Genomic DNA, 22756 nt, shown 5'->3' with positions numbered 1-22756 from the left:
AACCATAACTTTGTTTTCTGTCTGTGAGTCTGTTTCTGTTTTATAAATAAGTTCATTTGTATTATTTTTTAGATTCCGCATATAAGCGATACCATATATTATTTGTCTTTGTCTGGCTTACTTCACTCAGTATGATAATCTCTAGGTCCATCCATGTTGCTACAGAGGCAATTATTTCATTTTTTTTATGACCAAGTAATTTGAGTACCACAATTTAGAATTTACATTAAAAAACAGCACATATTTTGAATTAAACTGTGTCTTGGTCGAATAATTATGCATTTGAATTTCTTAACTACATATTCCAGGTGGTCAGTCCACAGACATCGGATCACTCTGCCTAAGAAACAAGTGGAGGGAATGGATGCCCTTTTATTTCTTTGGCAGGAAGAAGACTATGAAACAGATGTAATGCTGGCCTGAAGTCTCATTTCTGCAATAAATCCTATCACTCTTGTCCAAAGCCCAAGAATTTGACCTTCCCCTGATTTCACCATCAGCTATTAAATATTAATTGCCAGTATCACTGTGTGACTACGAGTATGAACTCTGGGATCTTACACACCTAGTCTTGAGTCCTTGCTCCACCACTTACTTAAGTTGCTTGCCTAGTCTAGGCTCAAGTTTCCTCCCCTATAAAATGGAGATAATGGTCATTATCATTTGCTGAGTTCTTCCTGACACCAAGCATCGCGCTCTTGGTTTCACAAGCATTTTCTCACTTCACCTTCTCAACAGGTCTTTCCTTAGTTACTATTATCAACCCCACTTTGCAGTCTGGGTAGCTGTGATTCTGCAGTTATTGCTTGGAGTCAGAATTTGAACCCATGTGGTCTGACCCTGGAAGCTGCATGTCTAATCTCTAGACTCAACTGCTTCCTATTTGATAAGGCTGTTGTGAGGGCTGAGAATGGAGGTCAATGCATTACTTCAGATAACCAGGGAAGGAAAGCTTTTGGTTAGTATATAATTAGTAACCAATTACTATAATATAATTATGATATTATATTATCATAATAATATAATTATTATTACGATAGCTCTTTTGCTGAATTAAAGGTGATATACATAGTCCTACCTCACCTGCCCAGAACTCAACTTGCTCTTATGTAGAAGACAGTAGAGGAAAAAAAAGGTAAGAAAAATGATTTTTCAGCACCCAAATTAGAAATCATGTAGCAGTCACTGTAATCAGCATATAGTTTATTCACAGGAGATCCTTTCAGACCCATGTCCAGTTAAACTTTAATTTTACAAATAAATTTAAATTATTTTATCAGTAATCAAGATAGACTAAAAGGAGAGAAAGACTGAAGTCAGAGAAGTTTAGTAAAGAAGTTGTTTTTTAAGTGATTTTCTAGATGAAAGCAAATTAGAAATGGAGGGAAGCACTGCTGTTGGCAGGTACGTTGAAATAAAACTGTGAATCATGAAGAAAGAGTTAAATAACATATTTTAATCAAAGAAGAATATAATATTATGATAGAAATATTTCCTTCGAAAATTGTTAAATCTCACAAAATTCTTCCCCTTCTTCTTCTTCTTCTTCTTCTTCTCCTTCTTCTCCTTCTTCTTAATATTAGTATTAGTATTAGTATTAGTATTCAGAATTAGCGCTTTCACCATTGGATTCACATAGGTAAACACTTCTTTATGTTGCCAGAGGAATCCTGTATCAATTAGGCGGCAGATTACAGAATCCTAAGAGTGCCTTAAACAATGGTACTTATATCTTACACAATAACCGTTCAGAGGAGAATGGTTTCAAGATAAGCTCAGCAGCTCAACAGTGTCTGCAAGGAGCCAGGCTCCCTCCACCCTCCACCTCTGCCATCCAGCTGGGTCTTAGGCTTGACCCGTCTGGGTTGCAAGATGGCTGCTGCATTTCAAGTCTTACATGAAGACACATGTCCAGCTGATGAAAAGGCACATATTCTCCAGACTATCTCTTTGTATTAGAGATGAAAGTATCTCAGAGTCCTCCCAATAGATTTCTCCCTTCTGGTCCCATTGTCCAAGATTTGGTCACTTGCCAACTAGTCAAGTCCTGAGTGCCAGGGAGTCTGGAAAAGTGAATATCTCTAGTGAGGCTGGGCCCTGCTGGCAGGAAGAAGCGGGGGTGGGGAGAGTGGGCGGCTGTTGGATAGACAACTGACAGCGACTGTCAAAGACTAATTGCAATGAAGCAAGTAGTTAAACATTAGTCATCTCTGCTATTTATAATAGAAGCCTACATCATCTTACTTTTCTAACCATTTGATGTGAAAAGGGACTGATTTTCTTTGAGTTTTCTACTGCATGCCAGGAACTGTAATAGAATTTGTGTGTGTGTGTTTTAATGATCTTTATTTATTTAATTTGGTCACGCTGCATGGCATGCGGGATCTTAGTTCCCCAACTGGGGATGGAAGTGGACGCCCCCTGCAGTGGAAGCGTGGAGTCCTAACCACTGGACCGCCAGGAAATTCTCTTTTTTGTGGTTTTTTTTTTTAACCTCATGTAAGCTTCCACTGAGTTCTTCTGGAAGGGTGTTATTTCCCCCCATTTAATAGATGAAGATAAAGTACACAAAAGGGTTAAATAAGACACCATAGCACTCCCACCTCACAAGTGGTAGAAGCTGGTTTCTCCTACACGTATACTGCCCCAAACCCTGAGCTGCTGGGCTAAGGGTGCCCAAACATCTCATCCTGGTGTCAGAATAAAAATTGTACTGCACTATGAGAAATAATTATTTTATGGCCCAAAGTGCGACTTGATTGCCCTCAGGGTAGCCTAGACTTACCTCAAAGTAATTTGAAACATATATTGGGCATGGTGATTTATTTAATAATCTTTCCTGTAGCAACTGCATTCTTGCTGATTGATCTAATCTTAACCACACTGCTGAGGTATGTTTAACTTGGGATATCCTTCTAGGGATAAGAGACAAATACCTGATACCTAGCAGGTACTCACATGTAGTACTTACAAGTGTATAAAAAAGACAAAAAAAACTATTTCTAATATTCGGATCAAGTTTCATATTTATCTCATCAGTATTTTAGTACAAATAATGTTATCATCTGGGTCACAGCAGATGATAATTTCTGATTTACAAATATTATATAAAAATAACCTCTTGAGTATAAAAAAATAATCTTTGGTTTTAACGTCTGAATCCTTCCAAATGAACAGCAAGGATGGGCTTAGATCATTTTTTTTTTTCCTGAAGCAGGTCCTAATCTGTAAGCCTGCTGTGACTCAGGAGATGCTCCTTTCTGCCTCTGTCATTTAAGGCGTGGGAGTGACCCTTTAACCTCCTTTTATCTAAATCAGATTAGGTCACTGCAGCCCACAGTCTAGGTTATGATCATTTCCTTTATCTCCAACTAAGTAAATTGCACCATGTTCTTCCAGGAAAACCTGAACTCTGACCCAGTGGGGAGAAGAAAGGCTGCTTTTGGCCAATTAGAAATGAGACTACAGCATGTGGCATGAGGTGTCCTGGCCTCTCTCATCTGCCTCCCCTGCTTATCCAGTTCCCTGCAGCACTCAGCCTGAAAGGAGTACCAGTGAGAAAACAACACGTTTGGGCGATGGTCTCACTGGCTGTCCTGTGTGCCCAGTCTCTCAGGAGACTGTTTCCTGCCTGGTTAGTCTTTGTATTCTGGAAAATCTGGCTCTGTGTATACAAGTTAAGTCAGGATTCTGAGCTTAGCCCACCAGGCCCCCAAAAAAAGTATTTAAGAAAAAGAAAAGGAAGAGAAGGAAAATTAAGGGAATTAATAATTAAGGCTAAAAAGGTCACAAAAGAAACACTGTGTTAACGGGTTAGATATTGTCCTCTTTTGTTCTTGGCATTACTTGCTGCTGGTTTTAAAGGGCAGAATCATTGAGCTGCTTCCACATTTCCTTGGGGGCAGTTGAGACATAGAGACATCCAGTTGGGACCCAGAACCCAGAAGGATCCTGCTGTTGGGCTATAGCACCAAGAGGGCGTAGAGAGAGTGAACTGTTAAAACTCAAGAGCTGAGAAGTGCCAGTTTGGAGAGGGTCCTGCCCCATCCCAGGCCACTCTTGAATGAGACTAGATTTTTGCCTCACCCGCTCTGGGCACAGTCAGGAGCTGCTCAGATGGTTCCAGGAGCTACTTGTTAGCTACTCCGCTGGGACGGGGATTGGCTTCCGTGTGCTCGTTGTGAATATGTGGTTCTGATACCTTCCTGCGCCCGGTTTCCCCAGGCCCTTGTGTGCGAGGATGAACAGAAATTGGATACTCTCCCTACTCTTTAAAAGGTCAGTTTAAAGAGGAAAATGGTGTGTCTTTCGAATCTACAGTGAGGAAAAGGGTCTGGAGATAAAGGCAAGACGACAGGAGCTCTACAGCCAAAAGAATTCTCAAGAGGTATATTACAGGTTAAAGGTGTCACAAAGCTGTAGTTCAGATGTTATCAAGCTGCAGGAATATGGGCTCTTCTGGGGGCAGAGAGTAGGGAGTAGATTGAGATTAAATCAGGCATTCCTGTTGAATGTTTTTCTTTAGTTGTCAACCGCTCTGAATTGATGCAGTGGTGATGATCCCAGTTGTGAATGGGACGTGAGCCTGGAAGGTTCCAGTGGGGATGACCAGCAAGTAGATAATGAAGCCGGGACTCGCACCCAAGCTGAAGCCAAAGGCTGTCTTTGCACTATGTGCTCCTGGAGCCTCCACTTTGAAAAGGGATTTTATGTTTTATTCCTGCGTGATGTTGAGTCCTTCCCCTGCGCCTTTGGCCTCCTCTGGGTGTCTTGTTTCAGTATATTTCTGATCCTCCAAATTGCAATGTTTATCTTTATCTTTAGCGCTTGAAGTCGTCTTCAGCCTGTCTTCCCATGACAGTTGCTGAAGGGTGAGGATTTGGAGAAGATGGCCCTGCCAGTGTCATGCCAGCTCTCCTGTCATTAATGTTACATGGATTACATCCTTCTTTTAAGTACCATTTGCTTATAATTATGGCACTTAAGTCATTTGCCTTTCCTCCGGTTGGAAATGGAGAAAATAATGAACATCACATTTGCTGATCCACTGCAGTCTCCAGCTCTCTGTACCCCCCAAGCCGTCATCACCTCTCCCCACTGATCTCCCACTCCTCCCGTGCTTCCCAAAGTGCATTTTCAACAGCACCCCAAGGTCACTTTTTAAATTGTAGTGCCATTGATGTCGCTCATTTGCTCATTGCCCTAAATAGCTCCCCATTTCACTCCAAATAAAAGTGAAAGTCCGTATGGTGATCTTGTGTCCTTATGGAGGACTTATGTCCTCCTTACCTTCCTTGCCTCTCTGATTTCATGTCCCACCCCTGTCCTCTCCTCTCACCCTGCTCAGACACACTAATAGATGCGTTGCCACCTTAGGGCAGGGAAAGCCTGGAAATGTAGGTTTTACGTGGGTGGCTGTGTATCAACTAAAAAATTATATTTTTATATTAGAAAAAGAGAATGGGTATTGCAGATTATATAGCAGTCTGCCACATTTGCTCTTGTGGGTCTTGGGTTCTGTGAGGTAAGGTATCTCTTATTGTGCCCTCAGTTTTCTAATTATTTTAGCGAGACCTTAGTAGTACAAATGGAAGGTGATACTTGACCATTATTTTTTCATCTTTTAGATTTTTATGGCCCACTATATTTCTGGTTAGATTGAAGTAGCATGGCAAGGTTTTGTTTTGTTTGTTTGCGTAGTTGATCTAGAGCAGCGGGTTTTCCAATTTTTTGGTCATGAGACCACTTTACACTCTTAAAAATTACTAAGGGCACTAAAAAACGTTGTTTCTGTGGGTTATATCTGTTTATATTTACCATATTAAAAATTGTAGCAGACATTTACAAGAAGATGCAAGTGAGCATAGCCATTAACTTGTACCCTATGGAACTCTCCACTATACAGATGGATGGTAAAAAAAGCAAATAATGTTTCAGTAATATTACGAAAATAATATTGACCTTGCAGACCCCTTGGGGACGCTGTATCACACTTTGACAGCTACTGGTCTTGAGAACATAACCTGTTTATGCTGACACTGGTAATTGTTTATATTGCAAGGGATAAGTGGTAGGACTGCAGATTGAAAAATAAAGGAATTAAGGCAGGACCACTGCCACTGAGTAGTTAATGGTCCAAAAAAAAGCAGTTGACTGACCAATGTATAAACTTCTTTCCCATTAGATTTGAGGGGAGTTGTTGGTTTCTGTTTCTGAATTATAAATAAATTTGTGTGTGGGAGTTAATAGAGTTAAAGAAAGATTTAACTATTGGTTTCCATCTATAGGAATTTAATAAATTCTGGTGTTCAAGATATATTGAATTAAGCATTTTATACATCTAGAAGCTCATTGCGGAAAAGTTTGATTTTTGTGCACACTTACCATAGTTTTTGGCCGCCCAGCCCTGAATCTACCTTTTCTCACCTGGCACATCCCACTTTGCCTCCTATGGATGTGTGAAGTGCTAGATATTTGCATTTTTAACCACCTTTGCAGCCTGGCTGCAGGCATGTGACCTAGGTTCTGCCAGTCAGGCACCTCCATCTCATATTTGGAAACAGAAACTAGTGACATGAAAAAATATGTGGCACCTCCACAGGTGGTTTCCCGGACAGCAGCTGGTGTTGGTGATGGAAGCCGCTGGCTCCCCCGCCCATCAGTGACAGGCAGCAGACCAGTGCTGCTGTGTGATTTGGGGTCATGTTGCTGGGTATGTAGCCTCCAAGCCCAATTTCTCTGGCCTTCTTGGAAATTTGTGACCTTTCCATTATCATTCTGTGGATTCAAGAGTCGGTACCTTTGCTTGCAACTAAGAATCCTGCTTGATACATTCTCAGATGCAGTGTCTTTCAAAGCATTGTTTGGAAGTCTCATGTATCAAAATCACCTGCACCACATCCTAACAATGCCTATCGGTGGGCTTAAAACTAGTGGATCCAGAATCCTTTTGAGTTCCAGGAATCTGCATTTTAAACAAGTCTCAGGGTTATATGTTTAGAACTGCTGTGCTAATGTTTCCAACTTTTTAAATTATTTGTGCTCTGTTTAAGGATCTGAGTAACCCCTAAAAGAATTCATTCTTGGCTTTCAGGAGACCCTAATCAATGAGTAACTAGCATTTCCTTGTCCTCTTCTCTCCCCACCCAGCCTCAAATTCTCCATAAGCCTCTTTGTTCTGTCTCCTTAACTCTTTTAATGTCTTTTTTTCCTGTTTTATTCTCACCAAGAAGTGGTAATTCCCCCAAAGGGATTGCCTACATTCAGTGGTCCCAGGATTAATTTGGATTTTAAAACTGCACTGTGACTGGGGCTCTCTGTAGGTCCTTTCTTTCTTGGGCACTTCTGCAACCTGCAGGCCTACAGCTTGATGTGTACTCCAGGGATCACTGGAGAGGATGAAGGGGAAAGATCAGAACACACTAAGTGACTTTCCTTGGAAGGATTTTCCAGCCATGGGTTCAGGTCAGAAAATAGCACGGAAGGATTGAATAAGCTACTTCTGAAGTTTTCGAGAATCACAGAACGTTGTAACTTGAAAGAGTGTAGCTTAACCCCCTCATTTCATGAATGAGGAACTGAGGAGAAAATATGTGTTCAGCGTCGCATAAGTGATTAGTGGAATATAAAAGCCGACGTAAATTTAGAAGTGGGAAATGATCATGCAGAGCTCGACCTAAACTAGCATACAAAGGAAGGAGACTAACATTTATTGAGTGATTATTTGAACTTGGATACGTTCACTTAACATCCCTGAGCCTCAGTTTCCTCAACTGCAAAATCAAGATTCTAATAATAGCGGACATTGATATGATATTGACTACGTGCTGGGAACTGTTCTAAGCACTTTATGTGCTAAGTCATTTAATCCTTACCACAACGACATGACATAGGTACTATTATTTTCCCCCTTTATTCAGGTGCACAGAAAGGCTAGATATTTACCTGCAGTCACCCAGCTAGAGCATTCATTTTCTACTGCTGCATTGTAAATCACCCCAAGCTTCATGTGTTAAGACAACATACATGTATTATCTCACAGTTTTGTGGGTCAGGAGTCTAGGCACAGCATAACTAGGTCCGCTGCTTGGGGTCTCACAAGGCAGCAATGGAGGCGTCGACCAGGGTAAGGATCTGATCTGAGGCTTGGAGTCCTCTTCCAAGAGCACGTCATTCTTGGCAGAATTCATCTCCCTACTGCTGTGGAACTCAGGATGGCTGAGTCTTCCAGGTCGGCAGGAGAGGTCTCCCACTCAGGATAATCTCCCTTCTGATTAATTGAACCTCAGATGATTAGGGGCCTTAATATATCTGCAGAATCTCTTCATCTTTGCCATATGACAGAATATAATAAACATGGGAGTAATTTCCCATCACCTTTGCTATGTTCTGCTGAGATGAGAAGCCAGTTATAGGTCTTGGCCACACTCAAGGGGAGGGGCTTACATCAACCTGTGGATTCCAAGGGGCGGGAATCACAGCACCGTCTTAGAATTCTACCTACCACAGCCAGTAAGACTTAGTTTAAGCCCAGATGGGCTCCAGGGCTGACTCCATGCTCTCAATCACAATGACCTTCTTTCTCCTTTCGAAGCAAGTAAATCCATTTTATAACCTTGCATAGTGTTCTAAGTAAGATAACACCCAGCAGATTCATACTGGGTACTAGGCAATAACTAATTCTCTTCACACTTCCTTTTTTAAAAGTCTGCTTCAAGAAACCTTATAACCACCTGCAGTTTTGTATTTTCAGGAAGAGATTTCCAATAGTCTCAGATTATATAAGTTATTTCAATTTGTTCATATTTTTTCTGAGGCAGAAATAAGCCTGGCATTTGGAATTTGAGACTTGAGTTCTCAAGAAATAACCATAGCTCTGTTTTTTGTCTTTGAAACAGATGAAGTGATTGAGAAGAAACAATAAACACCATCATTTTGTAGACAGGACAACATGGATCCGCCGTTAACGGTGAATTCCCTGGTAGGTGACACCAACCGATATTTTACATGTGGTCCGAAAACCCAAAAAGAAGAACAGAAACACACTGAATGGGAAATGAGTCACAATTACTTCAAGAAGTTGAGCACTTGCCGTTTTCATCCATCTGCGTGGTCCTGTCCTTTGAGGAAGTGATTAATAAAACCACCTTTGCTAGAATTAAAAATAATGCTTTTTTTTCCATGAAAGTGTGAAATTTTAATCTATCTGGTTCGATTCCAGGAGTGTAGTCCTTTAGCATAACACCGGGGAGAAGAATTTCACAGATGACATTGTAGCAGGTACTTCAACTTCTTTGTGCCTCAGCTTCTTCCCAGATAAAAATTAGAGGCCTACCTTGTGTGGTAATGACCAAGGAAATAATTTTATATTTAACACCTAGATGCTGCTTTGGGATCTTTGTGCAAATGTGTGACTACTTGAAACTCTCATCCTTTTCATCTTTTCCCCTTACAGCCAACATAGTACACACCTTCTTGAGCTACATCTTAGAAGAAATAACGTGCTGGAGAGGAAATAACAGGGGCCTTGGGATCCCATGAGCTTATTGTGTGTCCCAGATCAGTCTCTGAATGTGAATATAGGAACGTTATATAATCTCCATGGCCCTGTTTTTGTACTTTGTGCCTTACAGCTTTTGGAAACCGTAGTTTTAATGTTGCCAGCCTGTCCTTGGGGCTTGATAAACGAAAGCTGTCATTACCCTCCCCCTCCTCCTGATGACCCTCCCAAACCCACTCACTACCCCTGTAGCCCTGGGAGCAGCGGTATACTGAATACCCTATACACACAAAGTTTAGCACCAGAACATAAAGAAATAGAGGGCCTGGGGCTTCCCTGGTGGTGCAGTGGTTAAGAATCCGCTTGCCAATGCAGGGGACACGGGTTCGAGCCCTGCTCCGGGAAGATCCCACATGCCGCGGAGCAACTAAGCCCGTGCGCCACAACTACTGAGCCTGCGCTCTAGGGCCCGCGAGCCACAACTACTGAAGCCCGGGCGCCTAGAGCCCGTGCTCTGCAACAAGAGAAGCCACCCAATGAGAAGCCCACACACCTCAACGAAAAGTAGACCCCGCTCGCGGCAACTAGAGAAGGTCCGCGCACAGCAACAAAGACCTAACGCAGCCAAAAATAAAAATAAATAAATAAATTTATTTAAAAAAAAAAAGAAGAAATAGAGGGCCTGGTTCTTGCTCTGAAATAGGTTAGTGTTCTCTCTCTGAGGAAAAAGTCCTTCACAGATGCTCAGTTGCTTTTGAGAGTATGTTTGAGGAGCAGAAAATTGGAGGAACTTTTCACTTTCTGACCCCATGTTGTCAAGGCACTGTGGGATAATAAAGGCTGACCCATTTCCACCTCTGCAGAGGAAGAAGTCATCCTTATGGAGTGCCTTGTGTGTTTTTCTAGAACATTATGTAGGAATAATTAAAATATTAGTGGACATGTCAATGTAAAAATGAACACTAAGCCTTTCTCATCTGGAAAATTTATTTACATCTAAGAAGTTCATATGCAAATGAAACACTACAGATTGATGAAGAGTTTAGTCTATTTCCCAGTTTATTTCCGAAATCAATTTTAAACTTAGGAAGGGTAGCATCATTCCCGTAAAGGGAAAATAAATCTTATTTTTTTCCTTCAGATAAAAAGATAACCTAATTATAATCATGTTGCTCCCTGTCTCTCTTCCTCCTTTATTTGATACATTTATTGGTTATCATCTGTGTTGCAGGGAATATACTACATTCCAGAGGACAGAGATGAGTGTAAAATGATTCCTTTCCCTCATGGAGTTCATAAGGAGTCAAAAATACTTGTATACAAATAATTATAATTTAGGGTAGACTGTATAGTAATAAAAAACGGACGAGTTACTTTTGTGCACACAGGAGGCTAGAAGTCTGCTTTAGAAAATGCCCTAATTTCCATAGATTTTTTTTTTCCCAATAACTTTCTGATGTCATTGAAACATTTACCTGCGGTCAAATAATATTTTTGGAACACAGTCAGGATTATTTGTTTACGTGGGGTTTATGGCTGCTTTCACACCAGCGGAGCTGAGTAGCTGCCATGGAGACTATATATCCCACTGAGCCTAAGAAACTTGCTATATGGCCTTTAACAGAAAAAGTTTGGCTCTTTCACCTTTCAGAAGCACTGACTTTTTATTGAAGAACTGAATAATTATCCTGAATGTATATGTTCCATGTTTTTTCAGATGTGTATAGATGTTGTTTTTATTAATAAAATACAAATGTATTAATATCACAGACTTTTTTTTAGTAATTATTATTATTTTCTCAGTCAGGGACTAATTAATGGTGTAGCTACTATTATGTCGAGCTCTGAGAGTGTCTTTATGTTAAAAAAGGGGTGGAGGGAATGGCCATATGCTTGAAAAGGTTTTTCCTGGAATTATTGGTGGGGTTTTATTCAGTTGGTAAAGATACAGGGAGGCCCTGAAAGCTACTTATAAAACCAGATGTGTTTTGGAATAGAATTGAATCCTGATAGTAACTTCGAATCCAAGCCATCTCTTTGGAGGCCCTTCAAGTATAATGACATGATCCCTACCCTGGTAGGAATTCATCTCTTGGCTTGCTTCTGTGAGGATATAAGGGTCAATGATATTTTACCTAAAATGACCTAAAACATTTGCATACCCAGGAACTGCCACATATTTGTAGCTGAAACCTATAAGAGGTCTTAGTCCAAAAGAGTGTATGTTTACCCTGGAGATGTGTGTCTTTTTGGTGTGTAGACCACACGTTTAAGCAAAAAGACTTATTTTTATCATATCACTAACTCTTATGAAAAACTTTCCTTAGGTATTGATGGCAGGTATTTAGTACAGAAAATACATGTATAATTTCAGTCATGTTCATTTCTTCTTATAACCAGAGATTCAAATTCGACTTTGCAGAAAAAGTTAGCTGCGATGCCGGACCACAGGGATGTTTCCCTCAGCCCGGAAGAGCGAGTCCGCGCCCTAAGCAAGCTGGGCTGTAATATCACCATCAATGAAGATATCACTCCGCGCCGCTACTTTAGATCCGGAATAGAAATGGAGAGGATGGCGTCCGTGTATTTGGAAGAAGGAAACTTGGAAAATGCCTTTGTGCTTTACAATAAATTTATAACGTAAGTGTTTTATTTTGGAGGTCTTTGAAATGAGAAAATTGGGGAAAATATTTACATGGAATTTTGGTGAGACAGCTTAGATGCCGGCATGTTTTCGTATTCAGACTGAATTTACAATCTCCCAAAGCATGAGATGTCCAGGTTTTTAAGTTACCAAGTAATGTACTCAAAGGCGGCCTTACACCATCTCTGAGGCTTAGGGATGAATGATCAGGGATGGGGCGAAGCTCAGGGATGTCAGACACCTTTCAACAGGCCAGCGCAGTAACCAGCATACCCCTTCCCCCTCTTCACAAATAAAATTTCTTGTTTTGTGTCAGTCTTCCTTCACAGGAATGCAAGCTTTATGAAAGCAGACATCATATTGTAGCTCCATCTACAACACCTGGGACGTGCCATGAACATTTTAAATATTTAATTTGATGGGTTGAGACTACGGGATAAATTGACGATCCTAGGAAGGAACTGATTCCGGGACAGAGTGTAGTAGTTGGTTTCACATTGTGGTTAGTATTTTTTTAGGGCAATTATTTAGCTGTGTAAGAATTGCATGTATAAAAGAGCTTCCAAAATATTGAGTGAAAGTGGCTCCATCAAAAAAGCCATGTAAAAATATCACACTTCACATTAGATAGATATTTGTTAGTAAGATATCCTAGTTTGAACTAAAAGAAATGGGATTTGGGTTTTCCATACCAATTTGCCAGCTTACTGATTGGGAGGATCTCCTGTTACCAAAAATTATTTCATCTGAGCTGAACCCCTTATTTTTGTTTTAATTGGAAATCACACATTGATTAATTGTATTAGTTTAGTTGGGGACTTAACCTGAGAACATTCGAGAAGCTGAAAGATCAACTGTTTTAAATACTGCATCCATGATTCTACCATGGACGAAATTAAAGGCAGTTAATATGGTGTGCAAAGTGGGCTCTGCACTTTATTCAAGTTAATTAACTTCTTGGAAATTTAGAGAATGGTTGGCAACATTCATCCTACCTGGGAAAAATCGAGTTTCTGTAAAGTTAAGCAATAACTATGAAATTGGACGTTATAAACTGTCATTGATAGCACACATTTTCCATTTTAGTTTCTGAACTATAAGTTACTAATGGATAATATTTTTTTTCACCTTCTTCTGGGTTTTATACACACACACACGTAAGTGTGGTAAAGGGCCACTACACTCTCTGAGTTACTGAGTAATCAGAATATTTGAATTCTCTCCTGTCATTAACGATATGACCATAGGTAATTTAGTTATCCTCTGTGAGTTCAGTTCCTCACCTGCATAAATGAAAGACTTATGGGTGAAAATCTCTGAGGTCTCTTCAACTCTAAATGTCTATGACTTTATGCTACTTACAAAAGCCTTAGGCAACTGACATACCTTATGTAGTTTCTTTAGGCTTTAATTTTCTTATTTGAGAGATAAGAGTTATAATACCATTCCTCTGTATTCTATAGATGAGATGATCAGTGTATGTGTGATTTGTAAACAACAGAACATCAGTAGCTATAAGGTATAACATATTCATTGATCAAAAATAGTATTTGCTTTAAGAGCTTTTCATTCATTTAACAAATATTTATTGAACATTCATTATGAGAGGGACACCATTCTACAGGCTAAGAATACATCAATAAGGAAAAAACAAAAACAAAAACAGAATTTCCTGCCCTTGTGGAAGCAATATCTTCACTTTACCTGGAAGCAATGTACCTGGTTTGCTGTACTGATTTCCCTTCATTTTTATTGTCCCTTGTTCCTCAAAAGGTGATGAAAAATAATTAACTCTTAATTAGCACCTCCTAATCCAGTAAGGATTCTGTCTGACATGTCTCTGAGTTATGAATTTTCATTTAAGAGTTTTTAATGTAGACACCATGGCACTACTGATTCATCAGTGGCCCTCTGAGTCTTTCAATGGTGAGAAGGGGTTACATCCATCTTTCCAAACTCTTACATTTTCACGTGATCCTCAGTGTTGCCAGCACTACGCATAAGTAAAATGATGCTCAAGTGGGATTTAGTGCTGAAGACCCGAGAAAAACCAAAGTGATGTGGTCTCTTCAGGGAGCATCCCGACTTTAACCCTCTTAACCTCAGTGCTTAGTTTGCTGAGCTTAACTACCCTGTAATGCCAAAATCATACTTGGGCCAACCTTTGATGGAAAGGCAAATGGAAAGAATATAGGTTAAATAATGTTATTAACAATGTCCTTTTTGGAAAGGAGGCTCATTCTCAAATCAGAAGCCATCATTGAGCTTTTTCTGTCATATAATGCTAAGGATGTGTTTTCTTTTTCTGCAGTTTGTTTGTAGAAAAGCTTCCTAACCATCGAGATTACCAGCAATGTGCAGTACCCGAAAAGCAGGATATTATGAAGGTATTGTGGGATAGACTCTCCCCCCAGGGGGTTCAAATGTTCCACAAGCATCCATTATTGATTCATCCCCTTTCTCTCCTCCTCTGTCTCATCCTCTCAAGAGTTTAAGCACAAAAGATTCATTCCATTAGCTATGATGTTTCGATCTCTTCCTAGACCTTTAATCATCATTACTGTGGGATGTCTACTTGAAATGAGAAAAAAAAAAAAGAAGAAAAAGATCAAGAATGTACTTAATCATCTTAAGACGTGAAGAAGGAATTATTTTATGATTCCTCCCAGAGATTGAAAGAATGGTTGTCTATTTCCCCATACTTATTTGAGACAGTCATTTTGACTGGTTTTGATTATTCCATACAATTCTGAACCCAAAACCTATTTGAATATCAGTGTTGATTATTAAGGCAGCCACAAAGTTGTAGTCATTTTCTTCTTATAGTACTAGCCTATGAGACAATAAAGTGTTTAGTGAGTGGCCTGAAATATTCCAAAGGAAAAGGAAGGTTGTTGAAATGTATTTATTTACCATCAACATTTGCTGCATATATAGTTTCAAATATCTTTAGCTAAGAATATATCCTTTTAGATAACATTTTTAAAATGTTTTCCATTTATTTGTCTTTAGTAGTTTGGATTGATTTTATATGACGGAAGATAAAACAATGTATACAAAGTCAATCACAGTATGAAATTTTAAATTACTCTCAAAAAATATTTCTCCACATAACAGAATAAAAACTTTCTTACCAGCTATGTCAGGCCTGGGGGTGCCTGTAAGCAGAACACAAATTTTTGTCAAATGGTCATCTACATTTTAAAATTTCTGTACACTATCTGAAGGGTCATTCATTATCAGGCCTTTGAGTAGCATTTCCCCTCAATTCTCTTGTTCATGTAAACTCAGAAAATTCTGTATGGAAACCAAGGTCTTAGGCTGCCAAGGTGACTCTTTTACTCTAATTTAGGGTTGTTCTTATTTTTACTTGTAGGGAGAGAATTCTCCAAAAGCATATACATTTTCTGTTTGTGATTGAATAAATGGATGGATGGATGGATGGATGACAAAAGATTGGCTAGAGTTAGGAGTTTTAGTCCTAATGAGGCCATTAGCTAGTTGTATGACATTGGACAAGCCTTTCAATCTCTCTAGGCCTTTGTTTCCTCATCTCTACAAAGGCGGGGCTGCTGGGTGCTTGGACTGTATCAGATTTTCCTGCATTATGAATCACTGGGAAATTGTTTGAGATCCAGATCCCAATCCCTTCTCTGAACATGTTGTCTCAGTAGGTCTTGGGTTAGGCCTGGGAATCTATATTTTTATAAAAAGTACCTCAGCTGCTTTTTACAGTCTGTTAAGCCTAGGGATCCCTACTCATGGTGTTCTCTGAGGTCCCTTCTAACTATGATGCCATAAAATTTACCTACCATGGAATGTGCAGTTACAAACCCACTACCTAAAACTGAGGTACCTACTAAACAAAATGCTTATCTAACCAGTGAAGTCAATAAAGGTCTTACAAAGGGGATAATTTTTTCTCTTCTCTACTGATAAGTTATATTTTGGAGCCCTAGAAAAGATTGATTTTTCCACGATCATCTTTGGTTACTTGTGTCTTGATTTCTAATGCACATACCAGCTGTTTTTCTTTCTCAGCTGATGATCTGAAAGCTGACTATACTGAAAATCCCACTAATCAATATGTATATATATATTTTTAAAAGAAACTGAAGGAGATTGCATTCCCAAGGACAGATGAATTGAAAAAGGACCTTTTAAAGAAATATAACGTAGAATACCAAGAATATTTGCAAAGCGAAGTAAGTTCAATGGGTACATTTATTGCATGACTGTTTTCTGTGCAAATATTTTTTGAATTTCGTTTTAATGAGTTTTTCAAATGTCATATGCATTCAAATTAAAAATTAAAAATACAGTGATATAAAACCCATAAAAAATTCATGTTGATATCCTGCTTAAGCACTTGCACCAAGGATGTGGTATTTTTATTTCCTGACAACATCTAATAAAGTGAAGCATTAGAAAATAGACTTCTTACAGTGATTTAAACAGAGCTTTTTGACCAACTCTTGCCAATGTAATCTTGAGCCAGATGGCTGCTCTTTAGCAATGAAAGGAGACAGTAAGAGAGGTAGGGAGAACAGTATATGGTTTCTGATGTGTCTAATTATGTATGCCTTGGAAATGTGAATTTGATTCTTAAATATTATAATCAGTATAACATCTAGATGGAATAATGGCTAACCATATGAGTGAAATGTAATCATATCACCAAGGGGTGATGGCTCCTGGATTCTTATTAAATAGAGAGTGAAAATGAAAATGATGTCTGAGACTGAAGGCCATTGAAGGAAGAAGCTGACCCATCAGTCTATAAGATACTCCAGTTCAACACTTGATCTCTTAATGTTTACAGCATAATGATAAAGGTTGTTTTGCTTCTTTGTTTGGCTATGTGTTTATGTGCTTTGGAAGTTGTCACTTTTACTGACTCTCAGTTCAGTCCGATCTTGTTACCTCGGAGTGTGGTCACAGGCCTTCTCTACTTCCTTCGGTATAGCTAGAAGGCAGGTTTGAGTGAGTTGTTTGCACTGAGTGACAGAAGGAATGTTGAAATGAGAAGATTTCCTCCAGTGTGGAAACTGATGATTTGATTTGAACTATAAAAGATAAAAGTGATTTTGGTGGCTTGGACAGAACTGCAGGAAGGGATTTAACTTAACAACAGCCCAGTTAAGTTCCCTTCCCTACTCAGCCATGTGCACGCTGGTCCCCTCAGGAGCTCTCTGGGAGGAGAAGCCTCAGCAGTTGTTACCTGGTCTGCCTTTGGTGACACCAATTACTTCATAGTTCACAGTAGGATCCCAAGCATATGACATGTAGAAACCTTTGGGGGATAGAAGGGCAGGCTTTACGCCTTGGAGAGATGAACAGACACTCTGATAAGCCTTTGCTACAGGCAACACTCACATCACCTGGGAGCCTGTTGGAATGCAGATTCTCAGGCCCCACCCCAGACCCACTGAAGGCCAATCTGCCCTATAACAAGACCCAGAGTGCATATCAAAGTGTAAGCTGATATGCTGTAAACTTACACCGCTGTGAGCTCTGCCCCTCACCCCACCCCTGCCTTATAGTAGCTCCCAAAGTCTAGTTTTCATCAGAATTATTTGGGAAGCTTGTTAAAGATTTATTCTCTGACCTAATAATGCCTGGATATTTTTGTTAAGACTGGGGAGCTTGGGAATCTTCATTTTTAACAAAACTCCTAGTAGTTTCTTCTGATAGAGTTGATTGGACCACATTCTGAGAACCATTTGTTAGTGATTCCCCCTTCTCCATAAAGTTCCAGCAGTATGAGTTAATAGAGTCAAATGCAAAAGGTTCTAGGGTGGCACTGTCCCATAGAACTTTGTATGATGATGGAAATGCTCTATTTGGCACTCTCTGATATGGGAGGCACTAGCCTGTGGTACTTCAAATGTGGCTAGTGAGAACTGAGGAGTTGAATTTCTAATTTCATTTCATTTTAATTAAACTTAGATAGTCACACGTAGCTAGTGGCTACTATATTGGACAATGCAGTCCAGGGTGATATAACTATTTCTGAGATATGGTCTGATCAGTCAGGCTGTGCAGACAAGCCTGACTTTGATTTACTAATATTTAAAAGCACAGGAGGGTGGAGGGAACTTGATTGTCCTGGCCTGTCTCTGGTAAAATATGAGTGGATTTAGAACTGCTCCCGTAATCAGATTAAGGGGCTTTTGCCACGATGTTATATATTTTCCTGGCAGTCTCAGGAGTGTCCCTGTGGGCATATCGCAGTATCTAGCTGTGTCTCTCCGTCTGCTAGAAGATTGAAACTGTCTAATCCCAGTTTGATGCTTTTGCCTTGGAAACTAACCTTTTCTTCTGGCAACCACATTTTTTTAGAACAAATATAAAGCTGAAATTCTCAAAAAACTGGAGCATCAGAGATTGATAGAGGCAGAAAGGAAGCGGATCGCTCAGATGCGCCAGCAGCAGCTAGAATCGGAGCAGTTCTTGTTTTTCGAAGATCAGCTCAAGAAGCAAGAATTAGCCCGGAGTCAGATGCGAAGCCAGGAACCTCCAGCACAGTCAGAGCAGATTGATGGGAGTGCTTTGTCCTGCTTTTCCACACACCAGAACAATTCCTTGCTGAATGTATTTGCAGATCAGCCTAATAAAAGCGATGCAACCAATTACGCTGGCCACTCACCTCCCGTAAACAGGGCCTTAAAGCCAGCTGCAACTCTAAGTGCTGTTCAGAGTAAGTGAGGAAATGCACCCCACAAGACATGGAATCTCCTCTAATGGAACCATATTTCTGTGACATCTGGGAGGGGTCTCCTCATTTTATTGTTAGTTGTGGTAGTTCCCCTACATGATGTGGTGTGAATAACAATATCACCTGACTTTTGCTATATGTAACCTCAGAATTCAGGAAACGTGATTGACCCCCTGGTAGAACAGAGACTCCATAATAAACAGCACTGTATATGATCGTGGTACAGAGATTTTAAAAGAGAGAAATTCCGAGCATTTTTTTTTTCCTTTCACGTATTTTGACCAAGAAGCACTGAATCCTAAAGGTAAACACACTGGAGAGGAAAGAAGATGCTGGAAAACTTGTTGGTTCAGAACCTTGTTCAGTCATTAAATTTAAATATTTAGCATTTCCCTGGCCCAGGAGGATCTGTACACATGGGTGTTAACCTCCAAAGGGGTTATGTGTTTCTGCCAAAAGTTAATGCTGCCTGGACTGCTACATCAGTGCTGGCAGCTTTCCAAAACCAAACAGGAAAATTTCCCAGCAGACACTGTTAAGTGGAGTTTATATTTCCATTTATTTTGAAAGAGTTATGGTAAGCAACCATTTTATAAATTACTCTACTGCCAATTATTTCCAAAAACATGGTGCTTTTACCTAATGATCACCAACTTTCATAAGATATAAGTAACACATGGCAAACACAAAAAAAGATTTATCCTACCACTGATAGAATATGAGACGTATTCTATGCAGCCTATGCACTTTGTGCCAAAAGAAAACACACACATACATGTAAATAGTTGATGTAAGGCACAAAGATGTAAAAGTGCTTCCACCTTCCCACTTGTATATAAATAATTTATACGCAAGGGGTAATTTTACCTTCCTTCTAGTCAATGTTCACTTTTACAAGTTTTAAAATGAAATACAGAAAGTGGAGCACCTGATTATTTCATTTTTGAAATTTATATTTACCTGCAGTCACTTGCTAAAAACAGTTTTGAAGGATGGGATGTAAGGTTTGTTCTTTTTGTTTTTTCTCCCTTTTCTGTTTCTTAGATTTAGTGGTTGAAGGACTGAGATACGTCGTTTTCTCAAGAGATCTTTGCCACAGATTTCTGCTCCTGGCAGAATCTAATACAGTGAGAGGAATCGAAACCTGTGGAATACTCTGTGGGAAACTGGTATGGTCTTTGCTTCATATCTTCCCTGCACAGGATACTTTCAGTAGAGCTGGCTTTCTTGTGATAAGCTGAGCAGAACAAAAGCATCCTAAGTTTTGTAAACATTATGAAATTAACTAAATATTGATTAATTTCATAAAACTACTGTCATTATTAATGGAATTATCCTTCTAGAAAATGGATTGTAAAATTTCAGAGATACTATAAAAGTTCATTGTAAAGAACTAATCAAACCATAAGTTAAATCTTTGTTTAGAAAAAGGGTGGCTTTCAGATTTTCAGATTTCCAGAACCATCTAGTTTTCTGAATCACATTTCCGTTGCAATTGTTAGTTTCACATATATTCCTATAATTAACTCAACCTGCTTTTGTCTGTTGTAGGTATAATCTTGCCACCCTTTTTCAGATACATGCAGAATAAAGCTAGGGTTTTGTTGTTTTTAAGGCAGTAGTTTCAACAAACTGAAATCTTACAGCACAGGTCACATTTAAGTATGGAAGATTTTATCAGAAATAAGTGATGAAAGACAATATCAAACTAGAAGGAGACAAAAGAGAGAAGATACATTTAATTTCCTACTTCAAGAAAGAGGAACAACGTTTCTTTGGAAGTGCCTTTGTACCCTCTGTGGGGTATCAGTTTATGTTTCTAAGTCCAGGCACATTTTCATCCCTAAACATTTACTTGGGAACTGTTATTTAACTGAATAAGATGTTTCATTCGACACACATTCTCCTACTGTGTTCCAGTGTTGCATCATCACGTTTCCCCCAGGGCAGAAGAAACACAGGAGACAAGCAAAGGAGAGTGACCTGCCGTCTCCTCCCCACAGCCACCTTCTTTGCCCGGCAGGGGGCAGTATGCTATGGTTGCTTCTTCCCCAAGACCACATGTTGTACTTAGTTTGAGTCACTCATTCATTGATTCCTTCTTCATTCATTCCTTCATCAGACAGGCATTCAGTCGCCTACAACAGCCTCAGTCTTTGCCACATGATGCTTATAAAGAACCAGAGAGATGATTAATTATAAATGGAGCTGGGTGCTCTCAGTGGAAGTGCAGGGTATCATGGGAAGCTGTAACTGGGAAACCCTGTCTGGGAGGGTCAAGAAGGGGTTCCTTGAAAGCCGACGTTTATACTACATACGTTTAGAATACATAACGTTCGCCATGAAAGGAGGGGCTGGGATGGAGAGAAGTATTGTAATCAAGGCCAAAGGAATAGGGCCCAGTTTGCAGAAGTGCCCTAAGACTAGAGACAAGATGGTGCTGTGCAAGGATGGACAGCTTCCCACCACACAAACTTCTTTTTTCTGAGGATCCTATCACTACTTTACAACCCTCTTCCTTTCAACTCCTATCTTTTACCTAAGGGAGGGCAATTTGTTTTTCCTTTCTCTTTATCTAATTGCCAATCCAAAACATTACCTTAGTTATGGAAAATCCCATTGAATTCCACCACCCCCCCCCAATAGTAGAAGAAAGTCGTAAATCTTCACGCGAAATTAAATAACAATTAATAAACTAAAAACAAGACCATCAAGCTTCACAAACCTTAGAAATGTCCTTCAATAAAACCACAACGTGATTTAATTAGCATCTCCCTGCCAAATAAACCTGCTGCTGTTTTGTTCTGATTTCTTCCTTTGCAGATGTAATACAAAACACCATTATTTATTAGCTAAACTTCCAGGGACCAGCCCAGGATGCTAATTCCTATTTATGATACATTTTATATTGTGAAAATGGGTTTCCGGCTCCAAACAACTGACTCTCAAATTTTTGGCAGATGATCTGTGTTCAAGTATGGGGCTTTGTTTTTGAATTGTGATGGGGTCGGGGTGGGAGGAGGATGATATAAGTGGTGGGCACTTTCTAGTCTTATTACAACATTATACTTCCTACTCAGGCTTTTTTTTTTCTGTCAGATGCTTATTATTGTCTTTGCTATTTGTTTTTCAGACGCATAATGAATTTACTATTACCCACTTAATCGTGCCAAAACAGTCTGCGGGACCAGACTATTGCGACGTGGAGAATGTAGAAGAATTATTCAGTGTTCAGGATCAACACAATCTCCTCACTCTGGGATGGATCCATGTACGTTTCACCTTTTGAGTTTCAGTTTACTTATTTATTTTTTTTGGCGGGCTGTTTTCCTTCTGGAGGAAGTTTAGCTTAAGAAATAGTTTCTTATTTTTTAAATTTTCAAGTGTAATAAATGTCATCGTTTTAAAGCATTTTCTTCAATGTTAGGCCGTGTCTACATCTGTCAAACCCAGATTTGGAGAGGGCTATAGTATGCTTTTTCCTACCGTCTCAAGTTGAAAGAGAGATAAACATTTGGAAATCAGCTGACTTGTTCTGATGATTTTATGGAGTCTAATGGAGACCTAGGCAGATTTTTAACTAATATGATTAGACAATTATTAACATTCTCTTTCCCATGGCTGTGGGTCTAAAGTAAATTATTTTAAGAAAATTTCTGAAAAGGTCTCTTTTAAAAAGGTATTTGTACATATCAAATAGGGACCTTACCCTCCACTTCACCTCCCCTACAGGCCAAGGATGTACGCGTCGCTGTATAAACAGCCACGGAGTAGGGCCAAAAACACTGGGTTCCAACATCCACCAGGCCACCATAGGAGCAGGAAAGGGCTTACAAATCAAAAGACATGAGTTTAAATATCAGCTCTGCTAAGAATTCACTATAGGAATGTTGGC

General features: G+C 39.6%; 1 protein-coding gene across 15 annotated transcripts in view; it reads left to right on the top strand.

Moving 5' to 3' along the window:
• Positions 1-22756, top strand: part of STAMBPL1 (STAM binding protein like 1) — a 52202-nt gene that overhangs the window by 14894 nt on the left and 14552 nt on the right. For 5 of the 15 annotated variants that reach the window (XM_082423812.1, XM_082423821.1, XM_082423813.1 and 2 more), the window contains 7 exons: positions 8898-8980; positions 11922-12139; positions 14455-14530; positions 16253-16348; positions 18486-18843; positions 19906-20030; positions 21995-22132. In XM_082423812.1, coding sequence (XP_082279938.1) covers positions 8951-8980; positions 11922-12139; positions 14455-14530; positions 16253-16348; positions 18486-18843; positions 19906-20030; positions 21995-22132 — 1041 coding nt within the window. In that variant the 5' untranslated portion in view covers positions 8898-8950. Of the gene's footprint in view, positions 1-3399; positions 3635-4224; positions 4279-4299; positions 7465-8897; positions 8981-9220; positions 9280-11899; positions 12140-14454; positions 14531-16252; positions 16349-18485; positions 18844-19905; positions 20031-21994; positions 22133-22756 lie in introns of those variants that run through there. The other 10 variants (XM_082423819.1, XM_082423822.1, XM_082423826.1 and 7 more) reach the window with 8 other exon arrangements.

The sequence above is a fragment of the Balaenoptera physalus genome (genome assembly GCF_965194825.1).
Source record: "Balaenoptera physalus genome assembly, chromosome: 14".
Taxonomy (NCBI): domain Eukaryota; kingdom Metazoa; phylum Chordata; class Mammalia; order Artiodactyla; family Balaenopteridae; genus Balaenoptera; species Balaenoptera physalus.
The sequence above is the reverse complement of the archived record's forward strand: the minus strand, read 5'-3'. Positions and strand labels throughout refer to the sequence as shown.